Source organism: Ailuropoda melanoleuca, chromosome 1, assembly GCF_002007445.2.
Source record: "Ailuropoda melanoleuca isolate Jingjing chromosome 1, ASM200744v2, whole genome shotgun sequence".
Lineage (NCBI taxonomy): Eukaryota > Metazoa > Chordata > Mammalia > Carnivora > Ursidae > Ailuropoda > Ailuropoda melanoleuca.
In genome coordinates, this window is record NC_048218.1 from 190,622,836 (window position 1) to 190,649,050 (window position 26,215).

General features: G+C 36.7%; 1 protein-coding gene across 3 annotated transcripts in view; it reads left to right on the plus strand.

The window, feature by feature from the left end:
* Nucleotides 1-26,215, plus strand: part of KLHDC10 (kelch domain containing 10) — a 76,882-nt gene that overhangs the window by 23,396 nt on the left and 27,271 nt on the right. For 2 of the 3 annotated variants that reach the window (XM_034672073.1, XM_034672062.1), the window contains one exon: nt 23,086-23,172. The exons of the other annotated variant lie outside the window; for it this stretch is intronic. In XM_034672073.1, coding sequence (XP_034527964.1) covers nt 23,086-23,172 — 87 coding nt within the window. The remainder of the gene's footprint in view (nt 1-23,085; nt 23,173-26,215) is intronic. 3 annotated transcript variants of the gene reach the window in all.

The window sequence follows — 26,215 nt, forward strand, 5'->3', positions numbered from 1 at the left end:
ATTTTTATCACCTCAGAAAGAAACCCCATATCTTTTAGCTATTATTCCCTTATCCTCTTGCTTCCATTCCCCACCCCACCCCCATCTCATCCCTAAGTAACCACTATTTTACCTTTTGCCTCTGTAGATTTCCCTATTATGGCCTTTCTCATATGAATGGAATTATGTAGAATATGGTCTTTTGAGACTGCCCTTTTTTTTTACTTTGCGTAATGTTTTCAAAGTTCACCCATGTTAAAGTGGCAGATAGCAATACTTCATTCCTTTTTATGGCTAAATAATATTGCATTGTATGGATAAACCACATTTTGTTTATGCATTTATCCATTGATGAACATTTAGACTGTTTCTACTTTTTGGCTTTTAAGAATAATGCTGCTATAAATTGCATAGAGATTTCTATGGGAACATAGGTTTCCGTTTCTTTTGGGTATATACCTAGGAGTGAAATTGTTAGGTCATATGATAACTCTGTGCCCTATGTATATTCGTTTGAGGAACTGTCAAACTTTTCCAAAGTGGCTGGAATTTTACATTCCTACCACCAGTGTGAGGGTTCCAATTTCATCATGTTCTCTTCAACACTTGTTATTATCTATCTGACTTTTTTTTTTAAAGACTTTATTTATTTATTTGACAGAGATAGACAGCCAGCGAGAGAGGGAACACAAACAGGGGGAGTGGGAGAGGAAGAAGCAGGCTCCCAGCAGAGGAGCCCCTATCTATCTGACTTTTTAATTCTAACCATCCTAGTGTGTATGAGGTGGCATCTCATTCTGGTTTTTGATTTGCATTTCCCTGATGACTCATGATGTCAAGTGTTTTCTTGCTTGCTTGCTTGCTTTCTTTGTTTCTCTTCCAACTTCTTTGAGATGTAATTGACGTTGAGCATGTTTTCATGTGCTTGTTGACGAATTGTAGGTCTTCTTCGGAGAAATGTCTTTTAGCTACTTAGCCCCATTTTTTATTTATTTATTTATTTATTTATTTATTTATTTATTTATTTATTTATATATATATATTTTTTTAAAGTAAACTCTCCACCCAGTGTGGGGCGCAAACTCATGGACCCGAGATCAAAAATTGCATGCTGTACTGATTGAGCTAGCCAGGTGCCCCTCCCCCATTTTTAATTGAGTTGTCTTTTTACTAATGAATTTAAGAGCTCTTTACATATCCTAGATACAAGTTCCTTATAAGATACATGATTTGCAAGTATTTTTCATGTTCTGTGCTGTCTTTTCACTTTCTTAATTGTGTCGTTTGAAGCACAAAAGTTTTAAATTTTGAAGTCCAGTTTATCATATCTAAAATTTTTGCCAAATCCAAGGTCATAAAAACTTACCCCTGTGGTTTTTTTTTCCTAAGAGTTTTATAGTTTCACTTTTACGTTTATGTCTTTGATTCTTTTTAAGTAAGTTTTTATGTTTGGTGTGGGATAAGGGTTATCTCAGCTGGCTGCCCTATTTTCCCAGGTCCATTGGTTGGAAAGACTGTTCTTTCTCCGTGGAATAGTCTTGGCATTCTTGTCAAAAATCAGTTGACCATAAATATTCAGGTTCACTTCTGGACTCTCCGGTCTATTCTCTTGATCTGTATGTCTATCTGTGTGCCAGTACCACACTGCCTTCCGTACTGTTACTTTGTAGCAAGTTTTGAAATCAGAAAGTGTGAGTCCTCCTACTTTATTCTTTTCCGGGATTGTTTGGCTATTTTAGGTCCCTTGCAATTCCATATAAATTTGAGAATCTGTCAATTTGTATGAACTCAAGAGATTCTCATAGGGATTTGTGTTGAATCTGTACACCATTTTGGGAAGTATTACCATCTTAAGTCTTAACAATCCCTGAACATGGGATGTTTTTCATTTATTTAGATCTTCTTTAATTTTTCATGTAAATTTTTAAAAAAGTTTTTAGGGGCGCCTGGGTGGCACAGCGGTTAAGCGTCTGCCTTCGGCTCAGGGCGTGATTCCGGCGTTGTGGGATCGAGCCCCACATCAGGCTCCTCTGCTATGAGCCTGCTTCTTCCTCTCCCTCTCCCCCTGCTTGTGTTCCTTCTCTCGCTGGCTGTCTCTATCTCTGTTGAATAAATAAATAAAAAATCTTTAAAAAAAAAAAAGTTTTTAAAATTTAAATTCAATTAATTAACATATAATGTATTATTTGCTTCAGGGGTACAGGTCTGTGATTCATCCGTCTTATATAACACCCAGTGCTCATCACAACACATACCCTCCCCAATGTCCATCACCCAGTTACCCTTCTCCTCACCCCTCCTTCCCCTCCAGCAACCTAAGATTGAGTCTTCTATGGTTTGTCTCCGTCTCTGATTTCATCTTGTTTCATTTTTTTTTCTTTTCCTCTATGATCCTCTGCCTTGTTTCTTAAATTCCACATATCAATGAGATCATATGATAATTGTCTTTCTCTGATTGAATTATTTCACTTAGCATAATACCCTCTGGTTCCATCCACGTCATTGCAAATGGCAAGATTTCATTTTTTGATGGCTGCATAATATTCCATTGTATATACACACCACATCTTCTTTATCAATTTATCTGTCGATGGACATCTGCACTCTTTCCGTAGTTTGGCTATTGTGGACATTGCTACTATAAACATTGGGGTGCAGGTGCCCCTTCAGATCACTGCATTCGTATCTTTGGGGTAAATACCCAGTAGTGCAACTGCTGAGTCGTAGGGTAGCTCTATTTTGAACTTTCTGAGGAACCTCCATACTGTTTTCCACAGTGGCTGCACCAGCTTGCATTCCCACCAACTGTGTAGGAGGGTTCCCCTTTCTCTGCATCCTAGCCAACATCTGTCGTTTACTGACTTGTTAATTTTTTCCATTCTGACTGGTGTGAGGTGGTATCTTATTGTGGTTTTGATTTGTATTTCCCTGTTGCCAAGTAATGTTGAGCACTTTTTCATGTGTCTTTTGGCCATTTAGATGAGATGTCTTCTTTGCAGAAATGTCTGTTCATGACTTCTGCCCATTTCTTGATTGGATTATTTGTTCTTTGGATGTTAAGTTTGATAAGTTCTTTATAGATTTTAGATACTAGCCCTTCATCTGAAATGTCATTTGCAAACATCTTCTCCCATTCTGTTGGTTGTCTTTTGGTTTTGTTGACTGTTTCCTTTGCTGTGCAGAAGCCTTTTATCTTGATGAAGTCCCAGTAGTTCATTTTTACTCTTGTTTTCCTTGCCTTTGGAGATGATCTTCTTTAATTCTTTTGACAATGTTTTATGGTTTTCAGAGTTCATTTATATCTTGCTTGCCTTTCTCAGTACTGTTGTCCATGTCCTTTACTATGTTTTCAGCAGTGTTTGTACTCCTTTATGCCATGTGCAATTAAGATTTCATTTCTGTGTTGGTTTTATTTTTTCCTTCCGTTTCTTTCCTGCTTCCAGTCTGCTTATATTTCATCTCTTCTGTGGTCTATCTTCTTTGAGTTAGAATCTCTTAAATCTTTTCTGCCTTTGAAATACCATTAATTTTGGTACAGTTTATTGTCTTCTGCTTCCTACCACGACCACCATACAAGGAATACAAACTCATTATTAAAATTTGGAAAATATTGAGTGAGAACTTGAAACTAATTCTTGAACTAATTCTACTTAAAGACCACTATATCAACATTTTGATATTTTGCTTTCCTTTTAGTTCTTTATCAGTGAATTATGTTTTATTTAATACTATGTAAGTAATTACGTAGGACTAGCAGCAACTTGGGATTCTGTTAAAACTGCTGTATATTTAAATGTTTTACTCATAAACACTCATTTATATTTTCTCTTATTTTATCAGGAAGAATCTGTTTCTCCTAAAATTATTATATTAATAACCTTCTAGTTTTCTTCTAGCTGATGTATCCTGTTTTATTTCTCTCATTCACAGCCAAGCTTTCAGAAAGAATAGACTCTTATTTAATGTCTTTTTTTTCCTTTTCAATCTGTTGCAGTCTAACTTCTGCCTCCTTCATTCCACTCAAGTGCACTTGTTAAGGTAATAACTTCCTAATTGCTAAATCCATTAGATATCTCTTAGTTTTCATCCTACCCAACTTCTCTAGATTTTTATTTTGACTCCCTCCTGTACTGGAGCCTAGGAATACATAATAATTAGACAAAGTCTCTGTTCCTGAAGAGCTCTTAGTTATCTTTTTAGCTCTTGAACTTCTCATTAGTTTTCCTTTATTTGCCCCTTAATATTAGTATCTGAGAAGATATGCTTCTTTATTTGTTTTCTCTTCCTACTCTTATATTTTCCCTGGGTGATGTTATTAATCTCCCAACAATGCCTAAATCTGTCTCCAACCCAGACCTATTTTCCTGGTCTATTTGCCAGTGGCTACTAGACATTACCACCCAAGTTACTGAAGAGTATCTTAAATTCAGCATGTCCAAAAATAATTTCATCATCTTTCCTGTCAAACCTGTTCTTCCTTTTTGCTCCTTATCCTGACTAGTTTCATGGCTAATCATCAGTTTAGTGATTCAAGTTGGAAACCTGAGAATCACAGTAGATTCCTTCCGTTTGCTCATTCCTTATCCAGCCGGTCACAGTTTTCTCCTCTTTACCTTAATTCTTCTGTTTGTCCCTTTTTACCTCTCCAACTTTACCATGGGTTTCTTTCATTTTATATTTCAGCTGTATAGAAGTATTTGTGGTTAGTAACTTAAATTCTTAGAATAGGGTGGAGAGAGAGATTTAAAAGAAAAAACTTGTAATTTACTGCAATCCTATACTGTGTCATGATTCCGTACATACCATTTCTTCTTCCTAGAGTTCCATTCCCCTAATTGTGTTCTAAGACCCACTCAAGTATACTTTATACAGCTTTTTAAAAATTCTATTTTTCAGTACAAATAGGTTACTTGTACGGAGTAGTTACAGTGTATCTGGCCCTGTTCAAGGTGTTTTACAACCATTAACTTACTTCTCATAACCTTGTGAGGTAAGTAACTTCTGCATCCTCTTCTCTGACGGGGAACTGAGGCTTAGTGAGAAAGTGCATAGCTTGTGCAAAGTTGTATAGCTAATAAATGTCAGAGTTCGGATTCAGACTAGTCTGTTGGACTTCAAAGCCTATGCGCTCATGCCTCTTTGTGCCACCACCTTCCTTTGTATATGTATACAAAGGATCACAGGACTTATGTGTGCTGAATTGCAGTTGTTTCTCAACTTAACTGCTTACTAAGTGTGGGTTCCTTAAAGACAAAAATAATGTCTTGTTCTTTCTCATATTCTACAGAGACTTAGAGCACTGTCCAGCTTTTAGTAGGCTTTTAGTAAGTGTTTATTGAATGAGTAATTATCAGTGTCTATGGTTCTTCATGCAAGAGAGTTATTTTACATTACATAGACTAAATGCTTTTTTTTTTTTACTAAGGAATTTAGCACATACAATTTTTTTAAAGATTTTATTTATTAGAGAGAGAGAGGGTGCACATGGGCACAGGTTGGGGGTGGGAGAGGCAGGGGGAGAGTGAGAAGCAGATTCTCCACTGAGCAGGGAGCCCAATGCGGGGCTTGATCCCAGGACCCTGGGATCATGACCTGACCTGAAGGCAGATGCTTAACCGCCTGAGCCACCCAGGCACCCCAGCTCATACAGTTTTTGTATGGCTTTTCTAAATATTCTTTTCTTCCAAGTACACTTTTATGTTGAATATTATCAAAAATAGTTGTAGCATTCTTCCACCTGTGCCTTTATTCTATCCCCTCCTGCCTATTCAGAAAATTTACATTATTATCACTTCTCTGTCCTGTGTCTTCAACCTTTTTCTTTCCATCATATCATTCTTATAGCATTTTGAGCTTTAAGTTTTATCTCTTCTAATCTCTCCTTTTCCTTTTACAGCCAAGTTTGTGAAAGCATTGACTAGAGTTGCTGTCTTCATCACCATATCTCCCCATCATATCTTTGAAGTTGGTTTTGCTAATGTCACAAATGACATATGTGTTGTCAAATCGAATGGATGTTTTTCAGTCTCCCTCTTATTCTCGCTTCATTTTATTTTTTTAAGATTTATTTATTTATTTATTTATTTGAGAGAGAGCAAGCATGTGAGCAGGGGGAGGGGCAAAGGGAGAGAGAGAGGGAGAGAAGCAGACTCCCTGCTGAGCAGGGAGCCCTACACGGGGCTCGATCCTATGATCCTGAGATCATAACCTGAGCCGAAACCAAGAGTCAGCTGCTTAACTGGCTGAGCCACCCAGGTACCTGTCTCTTCATTTTAAAACATCCTTTTCCCTCAGCTTCCCAGGTATTAGGTCTGGTTTTCTTTTTATGAGTCTGGCCTCTCATACTTAGTCTTCTTTGTCAGCTCTTCCTTTTCTACCAGGCCTTAATGTGAGTTCTCAAGTCTTGATCCTATACCTCCACCCTTCTTTATTTCCACTTAAATTTCAAGTATTCTCTTCCAAATCCTTGGTTTTCATTTCTATCCATATGCCAGTAAGTAGGGCCACTTGTAACTTCTACCCAAATCTTTCTTGAGGGCCATATACTTGCTTTCTTCATGTCTCTGCCTGCATGCCTTATACCCCTCATGTTCAGCATGTCTAAAACTGAATTTGTGACCTTTCTTTATTCTAAAGGTGAAGGGGATCTATTGGACACTTTTAAGCAGGAGAGTAATATGATGTTATTTACATTTTTAAGATGTTTTTATTTAAATTCCAGTTAGTTAACATACAGTATATTAGTTTCAGGTGATTCAGCAATTCCATACATCACCCAGTGCTCATCACAAGTGCCTTCCTTAATCCCCAACCCCTATTTCACCCATCCCCCCACCCACCTCTCCTCTGGTAACCATCCGTTTGTTCTCTATAGTTGAGTCTGTTCTTGGTTTGCCTTTCTCTTTTTTTCCCCCTTTGCTTATTTGTTTTGTTTCTTAAATTCCACATATGAGTGAAATCATTTTTCTGACTGACTTAACAGCCCAGTGTCCATCAACTGAAGAACATTTAGAGGAAATGAGCGTGTGTGTGTGCGCTCATGTACACACAGACACTGGAATATTACTCAGCCATAAAAAAGAATGAAATCTTGGCATTTGCAACAACAGGGTTGGAGCTGGAGAGTATTAGGCTAAGCAAAATAAGTCAGCGATTTACATTTTTTTAAAGATTTATTTATTTACTTGAGAGGGAGCGCATGCATGCACACAAGTGGGGGGAGGGGCAGAGGGAAAGAATCTCAAGCAGACTCCCCACTAAGTCTGGAAGCCCAACATGGGGCTCATCTCATGACCCTGAGATCATGACCCGAGCTGAAATCAAGAGTGGGACACTAAACCAGCTGAGCCACCCAAGTGCACCAGTGACTTACAATTTTTAAAGCTCTCTGTAGCTGCTGGGTGAAGAATGGTGTGGGAATTGGTAAAAAGTGAAGTATAAAAGCCATTTAGAAGACTTGTAGTAGTCTCCTCAGGATGATGGCAGCTTGAACTAGGGTACAGTGGTCTAGGCAGGGAGAAGTGATTGAATATGAGATGTATTTTGAAGGTAGTATTAACAGGGTTTACTGTGAGGTATGAAGGAAAGAGAAGACTCAAGATGATTGATACGGTTTTGTCTTGAGCAACTGGATGGATGATGGTGTCATTAAATGAGATGGAATATACTGGAAGGAGCAGGATTGTGGGGGTTCTGTTTTGACTATGTCAAGAATGAGTTGCCTATTGGACCTATAAGTGGAGGATATAGGGTAGGCGGGTCTTCATATATAAATCTAACTCAAGGGAGAGGTAGAGGCTCAGAATAGACATTTTGGAATTACTAGCATACAGATGGTATTTAAAAGCCTCTGGGCTGGATGAGATGACCAAGGAGGATTAAAGAGAAATAAGGACAAAAGACTACAACTTGAAGGTGAGAAGGAAAGGAGAAACAAGGAGAGAAGGTCAGTAAAATAAGAGGAAAACTGGGACGGCTTGATTTCACAGAAGCCAAGAGAAGAGAGTGTTTCAAGAAGGAAGGAGAGGTCACCTTGTCCAAGGCTCTAAAATCGTGGACTCTGTAATACTATTATTACAGTACTATAGTTATCATTGTTGGCAAAGTAGGCTTTTGTGGGCTGGCTTAGGGACCTGTTAACTATTTATAACACGGGAAAAAATACTGTTTCATATCACAAATTGACATATAAATTTAGAATTTTGAAATGCAGCCTAATTTCTAATAGCTTCTATATTTTTTAAGGTTCACTTCATTTTTTTTCTCTCAACTATTTTTAAGGCCTTTTTAAAAGAAGTCTTGAGTGGTTTTGAACCCTCAGATCATTAGATCATTACTAGTTATCTATACTGGGCAAGCTTTTCGAACATATAAAAGTTAATGCTCAGCTAAATATGCAAATATAGTTTCCTGTTATTGAACTCATCCCATCCTATCCCCTCATATTTTTTCATGAATTTTTACAGTAAATAACACTACATAAATTTGGTAAAAACAAATAGTATACAAAGGAGACAAAAGTCTCCCTTCTGCCCTGGATCCCTACTTCTCTAGACTCTCCCCCGAGGTATCATCTGTTAGTATTTCTAGTGTATCTTTCCAGAAATAGAGTTTGCATATGTATGCATATAGATACATGTTATCTTTATTTTTGAGCAATTAGAGTACAACATAAAGTATTCTTCTGCACCTATCCTTTTTTTTTGACTAAAAATATATCTTGGGGATAGTTCTGTATTACCATATTTAGATTGATCTGATTCTTCTTCATGGCTGAAAGTGTTGTGTTATAAGGATGTACAATAATCCGTGCAATAGATATTTAGATTGTTCCTGGTCTTTTTGAAAACGCTGCCGCAATGCCTAGTGATAAATATTGCCAACTTGTCCATTTAATGTCTGTTTTTAAAGTTTTCTTCAAGTTACAGAACTAAAAACTCACATTTATCCCTTTATTTTACTCAACTTTCCCATCCAGCTTGTCTGTGAGTCTTTATCCCCATACTAATATTATTAGCTAGGAACTTTTATAAACATAACCCAGAGAGGAGTAAGTACTGTTATTGTTCCCTTTCACAGAGAAGGAAGCTAAGGCCCAGAGTTGAAAGTCTTGTCTAAGGCCATTAGCTAGCAAGGGACAGAGCCAGGATTTGAAACAAGCAGTGTGGTTATAAAGTCCATGCTCGTAACCCTGTGCTGTGTTCTCTGCTGCCTGTCCTTCCCAGTTCTTTGTGTTACTAATGTAATTCAGGCCTTTACTGCCTTAACCTGAACATCACTAATAATGTTTTTGTCATTTCTAGTTGTCTTCTCCTATTCTATTCTGTATACTGAAACAAGATTAATCTTTCTTTCTTTTTTTTTTTAAAGATTTTATTTATTTATTTGACAGAGATAGAAGATTAATCTTTCTAAAGCACAACTGTGGTTTTTTAGGATGTTCCTTCCAGATCAAAATCCTTCAGTGGCTTCCTGCTGCATTTAGAATTCAGCCTGATCTCATGCTCTTCCTCTTCATACTGGCTACACTGTCAGTGAATTTACTCCAAGCTTTATCTAAGATACTGGCACTGAGTTGTCTATAAAACTAGATAGTGAAATTAGAAGTATGATGACTAGTAAAAAAATGAGACAAATATTCTTTGGAGTTGAACGGAGCTTGAAGCTTGGAGCTTTTTCTTTACTTCCCTTTTTACCCACAGTAGCTCCTGCCATATGGTTTCATCAACAAACTGTCAACTCAGTTAATTTGAATCAGATGTGTAATTGATCAAAAAAATGTCAACCACAAGCATCTTGGTGTCACATAAGACAAATTCCTTAAAACACACACAAACATACAAGCCTCATGCACGAATATGGAATGTCTGTCTTTTTTTTTTTTTAAGATTTTATTTTCGAGAAAGAGAGCAGGGGGAGAGGCAGAGGGAGAAGGAGAGAGAACCGCAAACAGACTCCCCACTGAGTGCAGAACCCAATGTGGGGCTTGATCCCAGGACTCTGAAATCATGACCTGAGCCAAAACCAAGACTAAGCCACCCAGGTGCCCCAGGAATATGGAAGTTCTAATGTGCATTCCAAACGGGGTACTTTAGAAAGAGGTAACATATTTAGCTTTAAATACACATGCATATACAAAACTAAACGTTGAGAAAACCCTTTGGCAAGAAAAATAACTTTTTTTTTAAAAAGATTTTATTTATTTATTTGACATGACAGAGACAGCCAGTGAGAGAGGGAACAGAAGCAGGGGGAGTGGGAGAGGAAGAAGCAGGCTCCCAGCGGAGGAGCCTGACATGGGGCTTGATCCCAGAACGCTGGGATCACGCCCTGAGCCAAAGGCAGATGCTTAATGACTCCGCCACCCAGGCGCCCCAAGAAAAATAACTTTCTAAAGCTAATTTTTTATGCTCAGTTTTGATTTTAAGTATGAAACTTTGCTGTGCATTTATGGAAAAAATGCTACAATGCAAATGTTTTTGTGAAATGGTGTCTTTTGAAATTTTTATTTCTGAGTAAAGAATAGGATTTTGTTTTATTTTTTGGAATGCTGTTATTTTTCCATATAATGCTTCATGCATGTATCTTACTGGCAGTCATGTCTACTTTTGCAGTATTAATATCTGATATTTTTTACTTTTGCATTTAAGTTTTTCTTATTGGCTCTCTGCTTGTTACACAATAGGATTGTTCCCAGTGTTTCAAAATAGCTTGATTTTCAATGTTGAAGTTATAAAAACAGGTTTAAAAAAATTATTTATTAGAGAGAGCGACAGAGAGAGAGACAGTGTGTGCGAGCAGGGAGGGGCCCAGGGAGAAGGAAAGGGAGAATCCTAAGCAGGCTCCACGCTGAGCATGGAGCCCAACACAGAACTTGATCTCAGAACCCTGAGGTCATGATTGGAGCTGAAATCAAAAGTCGGACACCCAACTGACTGAGCCTCCCAGGCGCCCCTAAAAGTAGTTTTAAATTAGATAGCAGACATTAAAAATTTGTTATTTGGTGACTATTTTGTTGCTTTTTGCTAGAATTGGTCCAACACAAGCTTTTATTGCCTTTGGTCAAGTCTAGGTATTTTGTTTGAACACACTGCATTTGCCAACAGAAAATGGTGACCCGAGAGAAAAAGTAAGTTCATAAAGAACAGTCGTGTCTTCACTTCAAAATTCATTACTTTTCTAATTTTAATCAGGGAACAGAATCAGTAGCAAAGTAATAAAGGGTGTTTCTGGATAGAATTATTTAACTATAGAATTTGTGAATTTCCTTCTGCTTGGTTTCTCAGTTGCACTTGCAGAAATTGGGAGGGTTCTGTGTTTCTAAAGAGCTACCCATCTTTGGTGGTCCTTAAAGGAGGTAGGTTGCAAAATTTTAGTTCATCAGGCATTGTCACAATGTATTGATTAAACACAAATCTGTTTTTCATATTTAGCCTCTCGTATCTACACTCAACAGATATATAGTCTTTCTCTCTCTTTCTCAAGGATGTTTTTGAGGGAGAGAGATCATTCTCTGGGTACTCATTAGAGAGCAGGAAATCCAGAAACAGGAAAGACCAAGTCATGTACTCTGACTCCTAAGTGGGTTATTACTATACATTTTTATTTTAGTATATTAGGGTTCAAATATTTAGTTGTTAGTAAAGAAACTGATTATTTTCTAGGGTTCTAGGATATATGTCATACCATTATTTTTATTTTTTAATTAATTATTTAATTTACATTCTAGTTGACATACATTTCAATATTGGTTTCAGCTCTTTCTTTTTTTAAGATTTTATTTATTTGACAGAGCGAGAGACAGCCAGCAAGAGAGGAAACACAAGCAGGGGGAGTGGGAGAGGAAGAAGCAGGCCCCCAGCAGAGGAGCCTGATGCGGGGCTCGATCCCAGGACCCTGGGATCACGCCCTGAGCCAAATGCAGATGCTTAACGACTGAGCCACCCAGGCACCCCTCAGCTCATTTTTTTTAAAACAAAGTTTTGCTGGAGATAAAAAAAGGTGATATTAAATTAGGAAAAACAGACCCTGTGGCTATGGTTTACATTTTGAGGCAGGTGCATTGACACAGATACACAGAGTACCAGTGCAGGCAGTTGTTTGGTTTTTTTTAGTCTTAAACACAGAAAATGTCTTATAAGCAGTAAAAAAAAAAAAATTTTTTTAAATCAACTTTTAATTTTTTTCCTTTTTCCCCCCTTCTAAAACTTTTTAGAACCATAAAAAATTAAAATTGAAAAAGACCTTAGAAGTTACACTATCTTCTATCCAATGTGGGAATGCTTCCCACAATAGCTCTAATCTTTTTAAAAAACCTCTATTTTAATGTTTTGGGGTTTTTTAAAAAGTAAACTCTATGTACGATGTGGAGCTTGAACTCAAGACCCCAAGATTAAGAGTTGCGCTCTATCAACTGAGCCAGCCAGGCGCCCCTTCATCTCTATTTTATTTTATTTTATTTTATGTTATTTTTTTAAGATTTTATTTATTTATTCGACAGAGATAGAGACAGCCAGCGAGAGAGGGAACACAAGCAGGGGGAGTGGGAGAGGAAGAAGCAGGCTCATAGCGGAGGAGCCTGATGGGGCTCGATCCCATAACGCCAGGATCACGCCCTGAGCCGAAGGCAGACGCTCAACCGCTGTGCCACCCAGGCGCCCCTCATCTCTATTTTAAAGAGGTCTACTTATTTTGACCTCTTAGATTAATGGACTGCCCATTTTGTTGTGGAGAAAGCTGTCAGATTATTTGTTGACTCTAATTGTTACAAAGACTTGCCTTATATTCAGTTGCAAATTCTATGACTTTTTCCCAGTTCTGTCTTCTTCTGGAATATGGAATAAATCTATTCCTTCTTGCATTTAACCACCCTTTGGAAAACATTTATAACATTCTGTGTCTGAATTCTTTTTTACTTTTTAACCTGGAGTTTACAATTTAACCTGGAGTCTGTGGCTGGTCTTTAGGGAATTATGTCATATGTAAAATTGTGAGTAAAAATGTGCATTTTTCTGGGAAGAGAGCCAGTAATTTTTATTAGTCTCAATAGAACCTCATTTCCCACCAAAATTAATATGCCAGACCTACCTGGATGGGCCTGGTAATCGGCTTTTTGGTTTTGTTTTTATTCTTATTGTTTTTAATAAGTTTGCAATGAGCCAGCTAGTCCAGCATCTCAAGAACTATTGCTCTAGGTTATTTCCGAGATTCTTGGAGCATTTCTGATTCCATTGAGAGTTGTAGAATTTTTAGAGCTTTAGAGACCATCTCGTATACATACAGTTTATGGTATATTTATAGTTAATTCTTTCTATCAAAAGATTAAGCTGATCCAGAAGGGTGAGGTTTTTATTTAAAAATGTATTTCAAAGTCTTGGCAGCCATTCATAAACATTAAGAATGTGGTGGTGCAAATAAATCAGAAGTGTTCCCAAGATTTTTTTTTGTTAGATTTAATATTTTGATCTAACACAGGTTTATGAATTGTGCTTTTTTATTAACTTTTAGTCTGTAAAATTTTTAGCCTATTCTGTTTTTACGAATCCTAAGGATGGATGTGTGGCTTAGCATTCAGTCATTTATGAACACTGGTTTCAATATCCCATCTAGCTTTTGGAACAGTTTGAGCCTAGTACAACCCCTATACCTACTCCCCTTCCCCAAAGACAAAACTCCTCAACCAGCAAGGCTTTTTTTTTCTTCAGTAAAGTAATACTTGAATAACTAATAATGTAAACCAAATGACAAAGAGCCTCTTAAGATTTGAAGATGTCTCTCAATGTGCTATGATTACTTCACTTTTATAGAAGTCTATGTATATATGATAGGCATACTTTTTGCTACAAATGTCAGAGGAGTAAAGTCAGGAGAGACAAGAGACTAATGAGAAAGAAAACAGAAAAATGAAGTGCGGCAGGGAAAATGAACGTGTTTTAATAAACAACAGAAATGGTTAGCAACAGAGATGGCAAGAACCAGCATTTTCATTCACTTAACATTTATTCCTCTCTTAGTGTTGGTTTATAAACAGAGATATATATGAAAACAATGTTTTAAATAAAAAGGGGCGCCTGGCTGGCTCAATGAGTAGAACGTGTGACTCTTAATCTTGGGGTCCAGAGTTCAGGCCCCATGTTGGGTGTAGGATTTCTTAAATAAATAAAACTTTTAAAAAATCTTAGAAAAAAAGAATGTTTTGGATAAATAGATAAGTAAATGGTGTAGTTAAAGACAGGCAGTACAACATATCTGATATCTGGGGGACATATAGCTGCTTTTGCCTAAATATTACAACTCCCCTGGGGCACCTGGGTGGCACAGTCCAATAAGGGTCCGACTCTTGGTTTCAGCTCAGGTCATGATCTCACGGTCCAGGGATTGAGCCCTTCCTCGGCTCCATGCTTAGTGGGGAGTCTGCTTGAGATTCTCTCCCTCCCTCTGCTCTTCCCACTTGTGCTCGATCTCTCTCCCTCTCAAATAAATAAATAAATAAATCTTTAAAAAAATATATTTTAAGCCAGTAAGTAAAAAAATAGCTGTTCACACCCTTAAAAGAATCAGACTGCTTGTTTCATACAGTTTCATATGTAACCATTTTGACTCCTAAAAACCTAAGAGATGGGAAATACTAGTTAGTTCAGTCATTAAAGTGACTTACTGTAGTTTTTACTTTAATAAGGTGGCAATATGATGGTATAATGGGAGAGAATACCTGAGTCTTGGGAGAGGAGAGCAATTTCTTTGGGGTTTTGGGAGAATGTACCTTTAGCTGAGAATCATTGCCTTAATATTCATTCATTCATTCATTCAACAAGTATTTATCAAGTGCCTCTATTAAACACATTTCTCAGGTATTGAATTGAATTATGACTGAGAGCATTAATATAGAGTGGTTAAGAATGATTTCGAACTAGGGGCACCTGGCTGGCTCAGTTGGAAGCTATTCGACACTTGATCTCAGGGTCGTGAGTTTGGGCCCCACATTGGGTGTAAAGATTACTTAAATAATAGAGTGGTTAAGAATGATTTCGAACTAGGGGCACCTGGCTGGCTCAGTTGGAAGCTATTCGACACTTGATCTCAGGGTCGTGAGTTTGGGCCCCACATTGGGTGTAAAGATTACTTAAATAGGGGTGCCTGGGTGGCACAGCGGTTGGGCGTCTGCCTTCGGCTCAGGGCGTGATCCCGGCGTTATGGGATCCGGCCCCACATCAGGCTCCTTTGCTATGAGCCTGCTTCTTCCTCTCCCACTCCCCCTGCTTGTGTTCCCTCTCTCGCTGGCTGTCTCTATCTCTGTCGAATAAATAAATAAAATCTTTAAAAAAAAATTACTTAAATAATAAAACTTAAAAAAATATTTAAAGAGTGATTTGGATCTGAACTGTATGGGTTTGAATCCCAGATTTTTCATTTGCTTAGCTAAGGGACCTTGAGAAAATTACTTAATCTCTCCGTGTCTTGGTTTCCTCATCTATGAAGCGGGAGTCATAATATTATCTATCTCATAGAGTTGTGATGAGGGTTAGATGAGTTCTTGGAACAGTATTGTAATTAAGGGAATGCAGTTGTTTTTATACACACACACACACACACACACATATATATAATGCTATGATTAACTAATTAGGCCATAACACAGTACAATATAGCACTGTAATTTATATTTTGGTTTGTATTGATTTATATAGCACTTTGTTTCAAAAAGGATTTGAGACAGAACCGAGGCCTCCTAAAGAATACTCTATATTCAACCAACACAACAGAACTAAGATATCGGTTCAGATCTTCTTGCTTTGAAAGGCAAAAGGCAGAAACTTAAAGATGAGTGTATTTAAGTGCTAGAAATAGATACTCAATAATTCTAAGTGTCAAAGAAAGTGATTTAGTTAACAAGTGGGTCACCATTAACCCAAAGTGTGCCATTGTGCAAATTATTTAAAAATGCCTCTTCCAGGCATGCCTGGCTGGCTTAGTCAGTAGAGCATGTGATTCTTGATCTTGGGGTTGTAAGTTCAAGTCTCACATTGGCTGTAGAGATTACTTAAAAAAAATTTTGTTTTAAATCTTAAAAATGGGGCGCCTGGGTGGCGCAGTCGTTAAGCGTCTGCCTTCAGCTCAGGGCCTGATCCCAGCGTTCTGGGATCGAACCCCACATCAGGCTCCTCCCTCCGCTAGGGGCCTGCTTCTTCCTCTCCCACTCCCCCTGCTTGTGTTCCCTCTCTCGCTGGCTGTCTCTCTCTGTTAAATAAATAAATAAAATCTTTTTTTAAAAAAATCTTAAAAATAAATAAATAAAAAATGGCTCTTCTGGGTAAACATAAGTCCTTTGGGTGCATTGGGGGAGTAGAGTGCAGGCTGGATTTTAGCCCCACTTGGCCACTTGGCCTGGAGCTCTTGTGAAGTAAGCAATCTNTAGGGGCCTGCTTCTTCCTCTCCCTCCCCCTGCTTGTGTTCCCTCTCTCGCTGGCTGTCTCTCTCTGTTAAATAAATAAATAAAATCTTTTTTAAAAAAAATCTTAAAAATAAATAAATAAAAAATGGCTCTTCTGGATAAACATGTCCTTTGGGTGCATTGGGGAGTAGAGTGCAGACTGGATTTTAGCCCCACTTAGCCACTTGGCCTGGAGCTCTTGTGAAGTAAGCAATCTACACAACTGCATTGATTCTTTTTTTTTTTTTTTAGTAAAATTTTATTTATTTATTTGAGAGGGAGAAAGCACAAGCAGGGAGAGCAGCAGAGGGAGAGGGAGAAGCAGGTTTCCTGCTGAGCAGGGAGCCCGAGGTGGGGCTCGATCCCAAGACCCTGGGATTATGACCCAATCCGAAGGCAGACACCTAACTGACTGAGCCACCCAGTCACCCCTGTGCATTGATTCTGAATACAGTATTAATTTGCTTCTCTTTTGAAATGACACTGAATTATATAAAGCATTAAACCATACCATGTGGTATAGCCACCTAAATCAGAATTTTTAGATCATGTTAAATAATTCTATTTGTTAAAATATTCGTAATTGTTTCAGGCATATAATTTTGCATGCAATCTGTCCCATATCAACACAGTTTTTTTCATATTTTAAAATTTTTTAATACTTTTTACTTTGAGATATTGTAGACTCACATGCAGTTGTAAGAAATAATACAGAATGCTCCATATACCTTTCATCTAGTTTCCCCAAATAATGACATCTTGTTACTATTGTATAATAACACAACCAGGAAGTTGACATTGATACCACCCACTGACCTTACTTTGATTTCATTAGTTTTACATGCATTCATTTGTATGTATGTTTGTACTGAGTTCTAGGCAATTTTGTCACGTTTGTAGATTTGTGTGACCACCTAGTCAAGATATAGAACAGATCCATTGCAATACCTCCTCGTGTTATCCTTTTATAGCCACAGCCACTTCCCCTGGTAAACCTCTGGCAACCACTAATCTGTTTTCCGTTTCTATAATTTTGTCACTTCAAGAATGTTATCTAAATGGAATCCTACAATATATAACCTTTTGGCATTGACCTTTTTCATTCAGCACAATTCCCTTGGGAGCCATCCAAGTTGTTACACAGATCAGTAGCTCATTGATATTGAACATTATGCCATGGTATGGGTATACCACAGTTAAACCACTCATTCATTGGAAGGTTGTTTCCAGATTTGGGCTATTATTGATGAAGCTACTGTGAACATTTGTGTACAGGTTTTTGTGTGAGCATAAGTTTCTTTTTTTCCAGTTTTCTGGGTGTTGAATTTTATCAAATGCTTTTTCTAAGATGATCATACGGTTTTTCTCCTTATTCTGTTAATGTGGTGAATTATACTGATTTCTTAATGTTTAATCCGTCTTACATTCTTGGAATCAGTTTCACTTGATCATGGTGTATTATCGTTTTTATATAACTTTTATTTTATTTGTTAACATTTTGTTTGGAATTTTTGTGCCTGTTTATAAGGGATGTTGACCTGTTGTTATTTTTAATGTCTTTATCAGATTTTGATATCAAGGTTCTTTTAGTCTCATAAATGAGTTCCTCTATTCTCTGAAAGCATTTGTGTAAGAGAAGCATTATATCTTCCTTCAGTGTTTGGAGTGAAACCATCTAGTGCTCTTAAATTTTTTGCACAGTGCCTAAATTTGTATTTTTCTGTCAATATCTGTATTAATCACTTTATATTTCTTTCTTCTGAACAGGGCAAAGACTTTATCATTCTTCTGCTTTCCCTTCTCTCAACCCCCTTCTTACCCTCACAATTATTCCTGCCAATATCATCTGAGATTGTAGTTTTGAATATTAGTAAACTTGTGTTTCGTTCTTTTCCCAATCAGCACTTAACTTCAAGGCCTTACTGGTTTCTCTCCTTACCCTTTTCTTGTACTTTGTTTATCATTTCTGGATTAATTTTTATTTTTTTAGCTCCAAGTGTATTTCTTTGATTAATTCTTTCACCAGAAGTCTGAGGGAAGCAAAGTTTTCATGTCCTTGTACATTAAAAAATGTCTTAATTTCACTCTCGCAATTGAGAGTTTGAGTAGATACAGAATTTGGACCATCTGTTGAAAAGACTGTTCTTCCCCATTGAGTAGTCTTGTCACCTTTGTCAAAAGGCAATTGACCATAGATGTTTGGATTTACTTGTGGACTCTCAGTTCTATTCTGCTGATCTATGTGTCCTTCCTTATGCCAGTACTAAACTGTTTTGAATACTGTATCTTTGTAGTAAGTTTTGAAGTCAGAAAGTGTAAGTCTTCCAATTTAGTTATTTTTCAAGATTGCTTTGGTTTTCTGGGTTCCTTGAATTTCCATATGAAGTTTATGATTAGCTTGTCCATTTCTGGAAAAAAGGCAGTTGGAATTTTGGTTGAGATTGCTTAATTCTTTTATATCTTAGCTCTGTGAAATACTTTCTACTTCTTTTTCCTTCTGTACTGTATTCTGGTGAATTTCTTGGCTCCATCTTGCACTGTACTAATTTAGTTTGTTCATTAGCTATATCTCTTCAGTTCTTCGGTTTTTTAGTTCAATGATCAAAATGTAATTTCCGAGGGTTCCAATTGATTTCTTTTTAAAATAAATGTATTATTATCTTGCATATCTCTGAGGATATTAATTATACTTGATCTAAGATCTTACCCTATTTAACCTGTCAACTCTCTTTTCTTCGGGTGTGAGTTCTTCTGTTTGTCACTCATGCCTCTTTTTCATGTTTGAGTCTTGGTTTTGTACTCATTTATCTTTATTTAAGAGTCCTTGTTAGCCTCCCTGTAAATGTTACATCTGTTACTGCAGCAGGTCTCCACTGATTGTGGGTAAAGATGGAATGGGATGGAGTGTACCATTGCCAGTCTTCTTTGTACAAGTGTCCCCTCTTCTACTTGGGAGTTAATATCCATCCAGGGTTCTGTCTTATCTCTCTGATCCAGTGTTTATACTCATTATTCCTACTAGGTGAGTGACACCTGTGTTGTTTGATGCCACTATTCCCATCTGGGAATACCTCTGTTCTGTAATGCTTGACCCAAAGAAGTAAAAGGGGGAGAGGTTGATTTGCTTTGTAACTTCTGTTCTACCCCCAACCTGGAAATTCTGTAAGTTGTTTCAGTTCTTCCTGCTGTTTCCCACCTCTGGGCTTATTTTACTGCAAGGGCTGCTCTGACCGCATGCTCTGGATGTAGAAGACCGTGTTTTTCATACGACTCCTCATAGTGTTAGTCCAACAAAACATTTCTTGCTTTCTTTTGATTATGGATTTTAAAAAAATGGCTTTTGTGTTATTGGCCAGGCTTTGGGGAAAGGGGAGTATGCTCAGCCTACCACCCTGTTTCAGTCAATGCCTGTGTCGTATTTATAATGAAATAAATTTAATTGAAAGGAAAAAAAATAAAAGTTAGCCAAAAAAAATAGGGGTGCCTGGCTGGCTCAGTTGGTAGAGCATGTGACTCTTGATCTCCGGGTCCTGAGTTCGAGCTCCATGCCAGGCATAGAGATTTCTTTTAAAAAATTATAAACATTAGCAAAAAATAAAATATTGAAGAAATTATGTTTTTTGTTTTTGTTTTCAAGAGTAGAAGCAATCGCAAATGAAGATTGGCAGTTTGAATATATAAAAATCAAAGCTTCAATGAACAAAACTTCAGACCAGGAATATATCTATACGAAATTGGAGAGGCATATATTTGCTATGTTGCTGGTTTCTCTCTGTTTCTGATCTTTTGGTAAAGGAAGAAAACGTGGGTTATGAAGTCAGTGCCTACTTTGCATGAATAACCTCTGTAGAGTCAACGTTAGCTTGTGCCTATGACAGACTTATATTGGTGGCTGAGAGAGAAACAGGCCAAAGATGTTTGACAGAGCTCTGAGAAAACATCAAAAGGATTTTTTATTATAACTTTGGTTCAGTAATTTTCAATGTTATTCCCCGAGTGATATTCTTTTGTTCTCTATAAACAAAAAAAATTGTTTATATTTTTACATTATAAAATGTATCATGGAATTTTTGGATAATATAAAAGAGGCGATAATCCTCAACCCTAATCATAACCACTGTTAACACTTTGGTATGTTTCTTTACAGTATTTTTTTAACATAGTTAAAAAAATAAAGTAATATGATATTATTTTTCTTCCAGTCCAAAAGTAATGCCTACTCAGTGGGAAAGCTTGGAAAGTAAAGACCAGCATTAAGGAGAAAAATCCAAAAATCACTCATAATAACCACCCAAAGATAACCACAATTAAAATTTGATGTCTATCCTTCCTGTATTTTATCATGAATCTATACAAGCACTTTTTCTTTACTAATATGGTATCATACTCTGGTACTATTTTGTACTTGCATTTTTTGTTTGCAATATATTGTGAATGTTTTCTCATGTTGATAAATATTCTTGTATATACTTTTTGGTGTGTGGAATATGAACATATTTAAGTATGTTTATTTAGCATACTTACTTAACCATCTCCCTATCATTGGACATGGAAATTGTTTCTAATTTTTTACCATTATAAATAATATCATAGTGAGTATCTTTGTCCATACATCTTTCCATGCATCTGTGATTGTTTCTTTAGGAATAAATTCCTAGAAGTGGAATAGCTGGGTCAAAGGGTATGTACATTTTAACACTTTTGATACATAAAAATGTCAAATTTTTATCTAATCACTTGTTATATTCTGTCTTGTATTGCTATCTAATTGTTTTATGTGTCTGTCTTGTCTCCCTAATTAGAATATAAGCTTCTTGAGGTCAGGGGAAGTTTCTTAATAAATCTTATGTATCCTTTGACAGTATGGTTTATAATGTTGGACTTAGGAGTTATCAACAAAAGTTGTATTGATTTAAAGCTGTGGTTCTCCAGACTTTTGGATGTCATTAACTTGTAATTTAAAAAATATATGTATTTTGGGGCTACACATAGACTTGTAAATGTTCTGTTTTTCCAAGAAAGAATAATAAAACCAAGACCAACTGCCCATTTCCTATCACCTTCATTTCATAAAATAAAGCATATTTAATAACAAAAAATTCCTAATCCCTGAAAAAAGGACAGGACTTTAAATGGAGCATTTTACCTTTAAAAAAAAAATCACTGCCTTGTCCATTTTTTCCTCCTTTTGTTTTGGGCTGGTCAGTCTTTACCTTAGTCTGGCAGTGGTCTGTAGACCAACATTTGGGCATTGCTGATTTTAAAGACTTAGACAATTAAAAGATAACCCTTTTGCAAAAATGAATATTTCTTCCCCTTGCTAAGGAGTCTCTCTTCTCCACAATAATAAGTACATATGCGCCAGTAGTGCCATTTCATTACACACTATTTGTGTATCTCTGTGTACAGGTACTACAGTAAGCAAACCAGACCTTGCTGATTAACATCTAAATATATTTTCAATTGCCAAACCCCAAAACTGTACACTTTCCAAGGAATTTGAGACAGGGTAAGTGTGGTGTAGTATAGTGGAAAGAAGGCAGGTTTTGAAGTCAGACAGGCTGAGCTTGGATGCTGGGTCAGGCATTAAGTCACTTAATTTTCCTTTGGCTTCCTGACTTTTAAAATTAAGATGATAATATCTTCCTCAAAGTGTTTTTATGGCTGCTGTTATGGCAATCACTTCACTGTAATGTAATTATTTGTTTAGACATCTGCCTTCCTCACAAGACTAGGAGCTGTTGAGGGTAGGAATCATCTCCTTGCACTACCCTAGGGCCTAGCCTAGGGTTCATGGCACAGCAGATGCTTAATGAAATGACTGTTGAATCCATACGGGATTGTTGTGAGGATCAAATGAGGTAATATGTGTGGAAGCTCTTTGTAAATGTTAAACTCTATACAAATGTTAATTGTATTGCCAGTAAAAGCTATCTTTGGGACCTGTCAAAACTTTGGGAAGAGACAAAATTTTCCCATTTACCAGTTCAATAATGCTTTGTATTTTTCTACTATATTATAAGAAAACAAGTTTTAATTGGGATTAATATGGAGCTGATTTGCTTCCTGGGAAGGCAGATGAATTTCCTTTTTTCTTTCCCCCAGTGGAAGTGCTAAGATATTAAATGTTTGCTTTATTTGGTTGTCACCATAACATTTTAATTATAGCATTTTAATCAGCTTATTTCATATTCAAAGAATGGTGCCCATTGCTTTATCCTCTTAACCATTTAACAATAAAAGACTACCAAACCTGGAAGAAAACAGAAGCCTACATTATGCCAAATTAATTTTAGCCAGAACTCCTTTTTTGACATTCACTGGTTTTTTAAAATGTCATAATTTCTAATCTGTTTGTAAAGCTCCTGGTGAATTTTTGCCACAAGATGGCATTGGTGATTATTGAATGCATGTTCTGTTGAACCAGAATTCTGAAAAATGGTGTACGTGTTGTTTGTATTCTTTGGGGATAAGTTGAATACCTTCATCACTGCTTATATATTAATTTAATTTTGTTTTGACTTCTAAAACAGGGTTAAATGCTACTTTACATCACTTCTTTCTGTATTCAAGTATTGTTTTGTTTCCTGTTTTTCTGTCTTTATAACTACAGTAACTATGTATTATTTGCCATGTGTTGTATGTGTCTGACTTATTGCTGATAATTGTGGTAACAGGTAAGAAGAAAATACGATGGGACCCAGTTAGGAGGCGCTTCATTCAGTCCTGTCCCATCATAAGGATCCCTAACAGGTTTTTGAGAGGTGGGTGATAACTAGCAAGAGATCTGTGCTTCATATGGATGGGTTAAAGGGAACTTTGAATTTTCTAAACTCAAATCTCTGGTTTTTAAAAATTGTCTAAACAGCTAAAATTGGAGTAAGAAAAGTCTAGAACTTAATTTTAAACCTTTGTTTCATATTGACCACTGTTGGAATTGTAATTATAAGTTTTAGGGAGTTAGAATCACTTAATATGTATTAGATGGTAGATGGTAGAAATAAATCATCTAACTGATATCAGTATTATTCTACTGTAACCATATGAGAAAGAACTTTGAGTGAATAATCTATAAAATATGAGTTTAGGAAAGAATTTTCTAAATATCCTGAGGAAGAAATAAAGATAAACTTATTTGATTGTATAAAATTAAAAACCTCTTATGTCAAAAACCATAAATAATGGCAGACAGTTTCTCCTTTGCTGTCCTGCCTGCCGCTCCCTTGCAGTGTATTCAATAAACTTAAAAAAATAAAAATAAATAAATAACAAGATAAATTAAAGGGGATAATATTTGTAACAAATGGTTACTATCATGAATATATAAAGACCTCTTTTAAATCAATAGTTTAAAAAGCAAATGCCCACTAAAAAAATAGGTAAAAGGGCTTGAATAATCAGTTCATAAAAAGGAAAGGTCAATAAATATGAACAAATATTTATTTTTACTATTATTAAACATGGTAATTAATAAGATATCATTTTCACCTATGAGGTTGGCTAAAGACTAAAAATAAGAATACCAGCATTGGCAAGAGTATAGGGACATGAAGCTCATACACTGAGGGAAGTGAAAATGTAACACGGTCTATCTGGATTCAGTTTGACAATATGTAAAAAACCCTAAAAATGGTGACATTCTTTGACCTAGTAATTCTTACTTTTAGAAATGTTGCATTCCTTCTATTTCTTATTTTTTCCACCAAAACGTACTCTATACTGAAAAAAAATCTCAAAAGAAGGTTGAAAACTGGTTCACACTATTTTTCTAGATATAACAAATTTTCAGACAAGCATGCTGAATGTAGTGATTTAGACTTCATTAAATTATTTATAAGCCACCATATCTAATTTTGATTGAAGATTAGTAAAAAAAAAAAAAGTCTTGCAGCTTCTATAGATGTTCTATATCTGGTACCTAATCTATTTTTAGCAGCCATGTTCCATAGCCTGGAAAGAATAAAATCTAGACTAAATGGGTCAAGATAAGATACTTAGGGTGGTATGCTATCTTTTAGAATAAATAATAGTTTTATTGATACAAATTAAGAAGATAAAATTTTAATGTTATGTGACATGAATCATTCTGCATCCATGGCCAAGCAGGCACATCAAACTCTATAACCTTTTTTTCTATTTATAAACTAGAATGCTAATTTATAGTTTTACAATTAGAAAGCTAATTTGGGCTAAATTTAAGTACATTTAAGAAATTGTTCAATTAGGATGTAGAATTTTAATATAATACCAATTTTGTACAACTATAAATATAAAAAAAACAAAGGAAGCAGTGAAATAACATCATATCTGGATGGTGAGATTTTATTTTCTTTTGAATATTCTGTTTTTTAATTTTTTAATCATAGAAAAAAAAAAAGATTAGGAGAGGTAAGTTGCACACCTTTGATTATTTTGTAAGCCCTAACTTGCCTCCAGCAATGGCTGAGGAAGATGTCTCTGCCAGTGCTGAGGGAGGCGGGAGTAAACCCAGTATCACCATCATCAGTCACCAGTGACTGCCTCTAAGTCAGTGGTCTTGTCTTAGTTCTCGCCTTCTTTGACCTGTTTGTAGTGTTTGATGCTGTTGACCACCTTCACCCTCTTAAATTTCCCTCTTCTTTTGGGTTACTTTCCTGTACAATCCCAGATGTTTTCTTCTTCTCTTTGATTGTTCATTCTGTTTCCCTCACTAGCTTCTTTCTTCCTACCCACTAGAGGTGGGTATTGCTCCAACATTCTGTCCTTCTCTCCATTATCTCCTTTGGTTCTCTCATCAGCTTTCACAGACTTAATTCTCTTCGTTCGTTCGTTCATTCTTTCATTCTTTTAGTATTTCTTGATTGCCTCCTGTGTAACAGGCAGTGTACTAGCTCAATATCTAGATAATAGAGAATCAGATAAAGAAACAATTACAGAAAATAATTTGAGTGTAATTCTTTGTGATAAGTGTCCTGATGAGGTAGTATGGTATGGGATTACACAGAAGAGGTACCTAACTCAGCTTGTGGTGAGCAAGGAGAGGAGTGGCCGTCAGCATGACTTCTGAAGAGATGTATTTAAAGGCCGAGTAGGTGTTAATGAGCAAGGGAGGGTTAGAATATCTCAGATCATGGGGACCACACAGTTTAAGTAAAGGCAGTTAGGCAAAACGGAACATAGACTCTCAGAGAACTGTAGGGAGTTCAGCATAGTGGGAAAGAGTATGGAGAGAAGAAGCTGGAGAAGGCCCAGATCAAGTGGGGGTACCACCCAAGGGCAGTTTTCAGACTCATTTGGTTTTTTAACCAGTGAAGAGATTTAACTGAAAGACCAGTTATCAAGGTGAGCAGTGAGAGGCTGCAGCGAAGGGAGTTGTCATAGGAGCAGAGAGTAGGGAATTGATTGGAAACGTAAGGACGAAGAATTTGATGAGACTTGATTGATTTGACTAATATTGAAGAGGAAGAGCTTTCTGTGTGGACGATTGTGCTCTTCATATGTGCTATGTGGGTGGATAGTGGGGCAGATTTGAGAGAAACGATGATACGTTCAGTTTATAATCTCCCCAAACCAGTTATAGTGTATCTTTGAACCCTCAGCGTAAGAGTTTTTTCCGGGGAAACCTCCTTGGAAGGCCTCTCTGTTCTGACGCCACCCTCATTGTACCTGCCTGTCACAGCACTTACACACTGAGTTATAGTCATTGGTTGCCTTGCCCGTGCCTGCTGTTAGACTGTAAGCTCTGTAAGGGCAGGGGTAGTGGGACAGTGCGTTTCATTTCTTCACCTCCAGTCTGTAGCACAGTGCATGTGGTAGGTATATCATGGG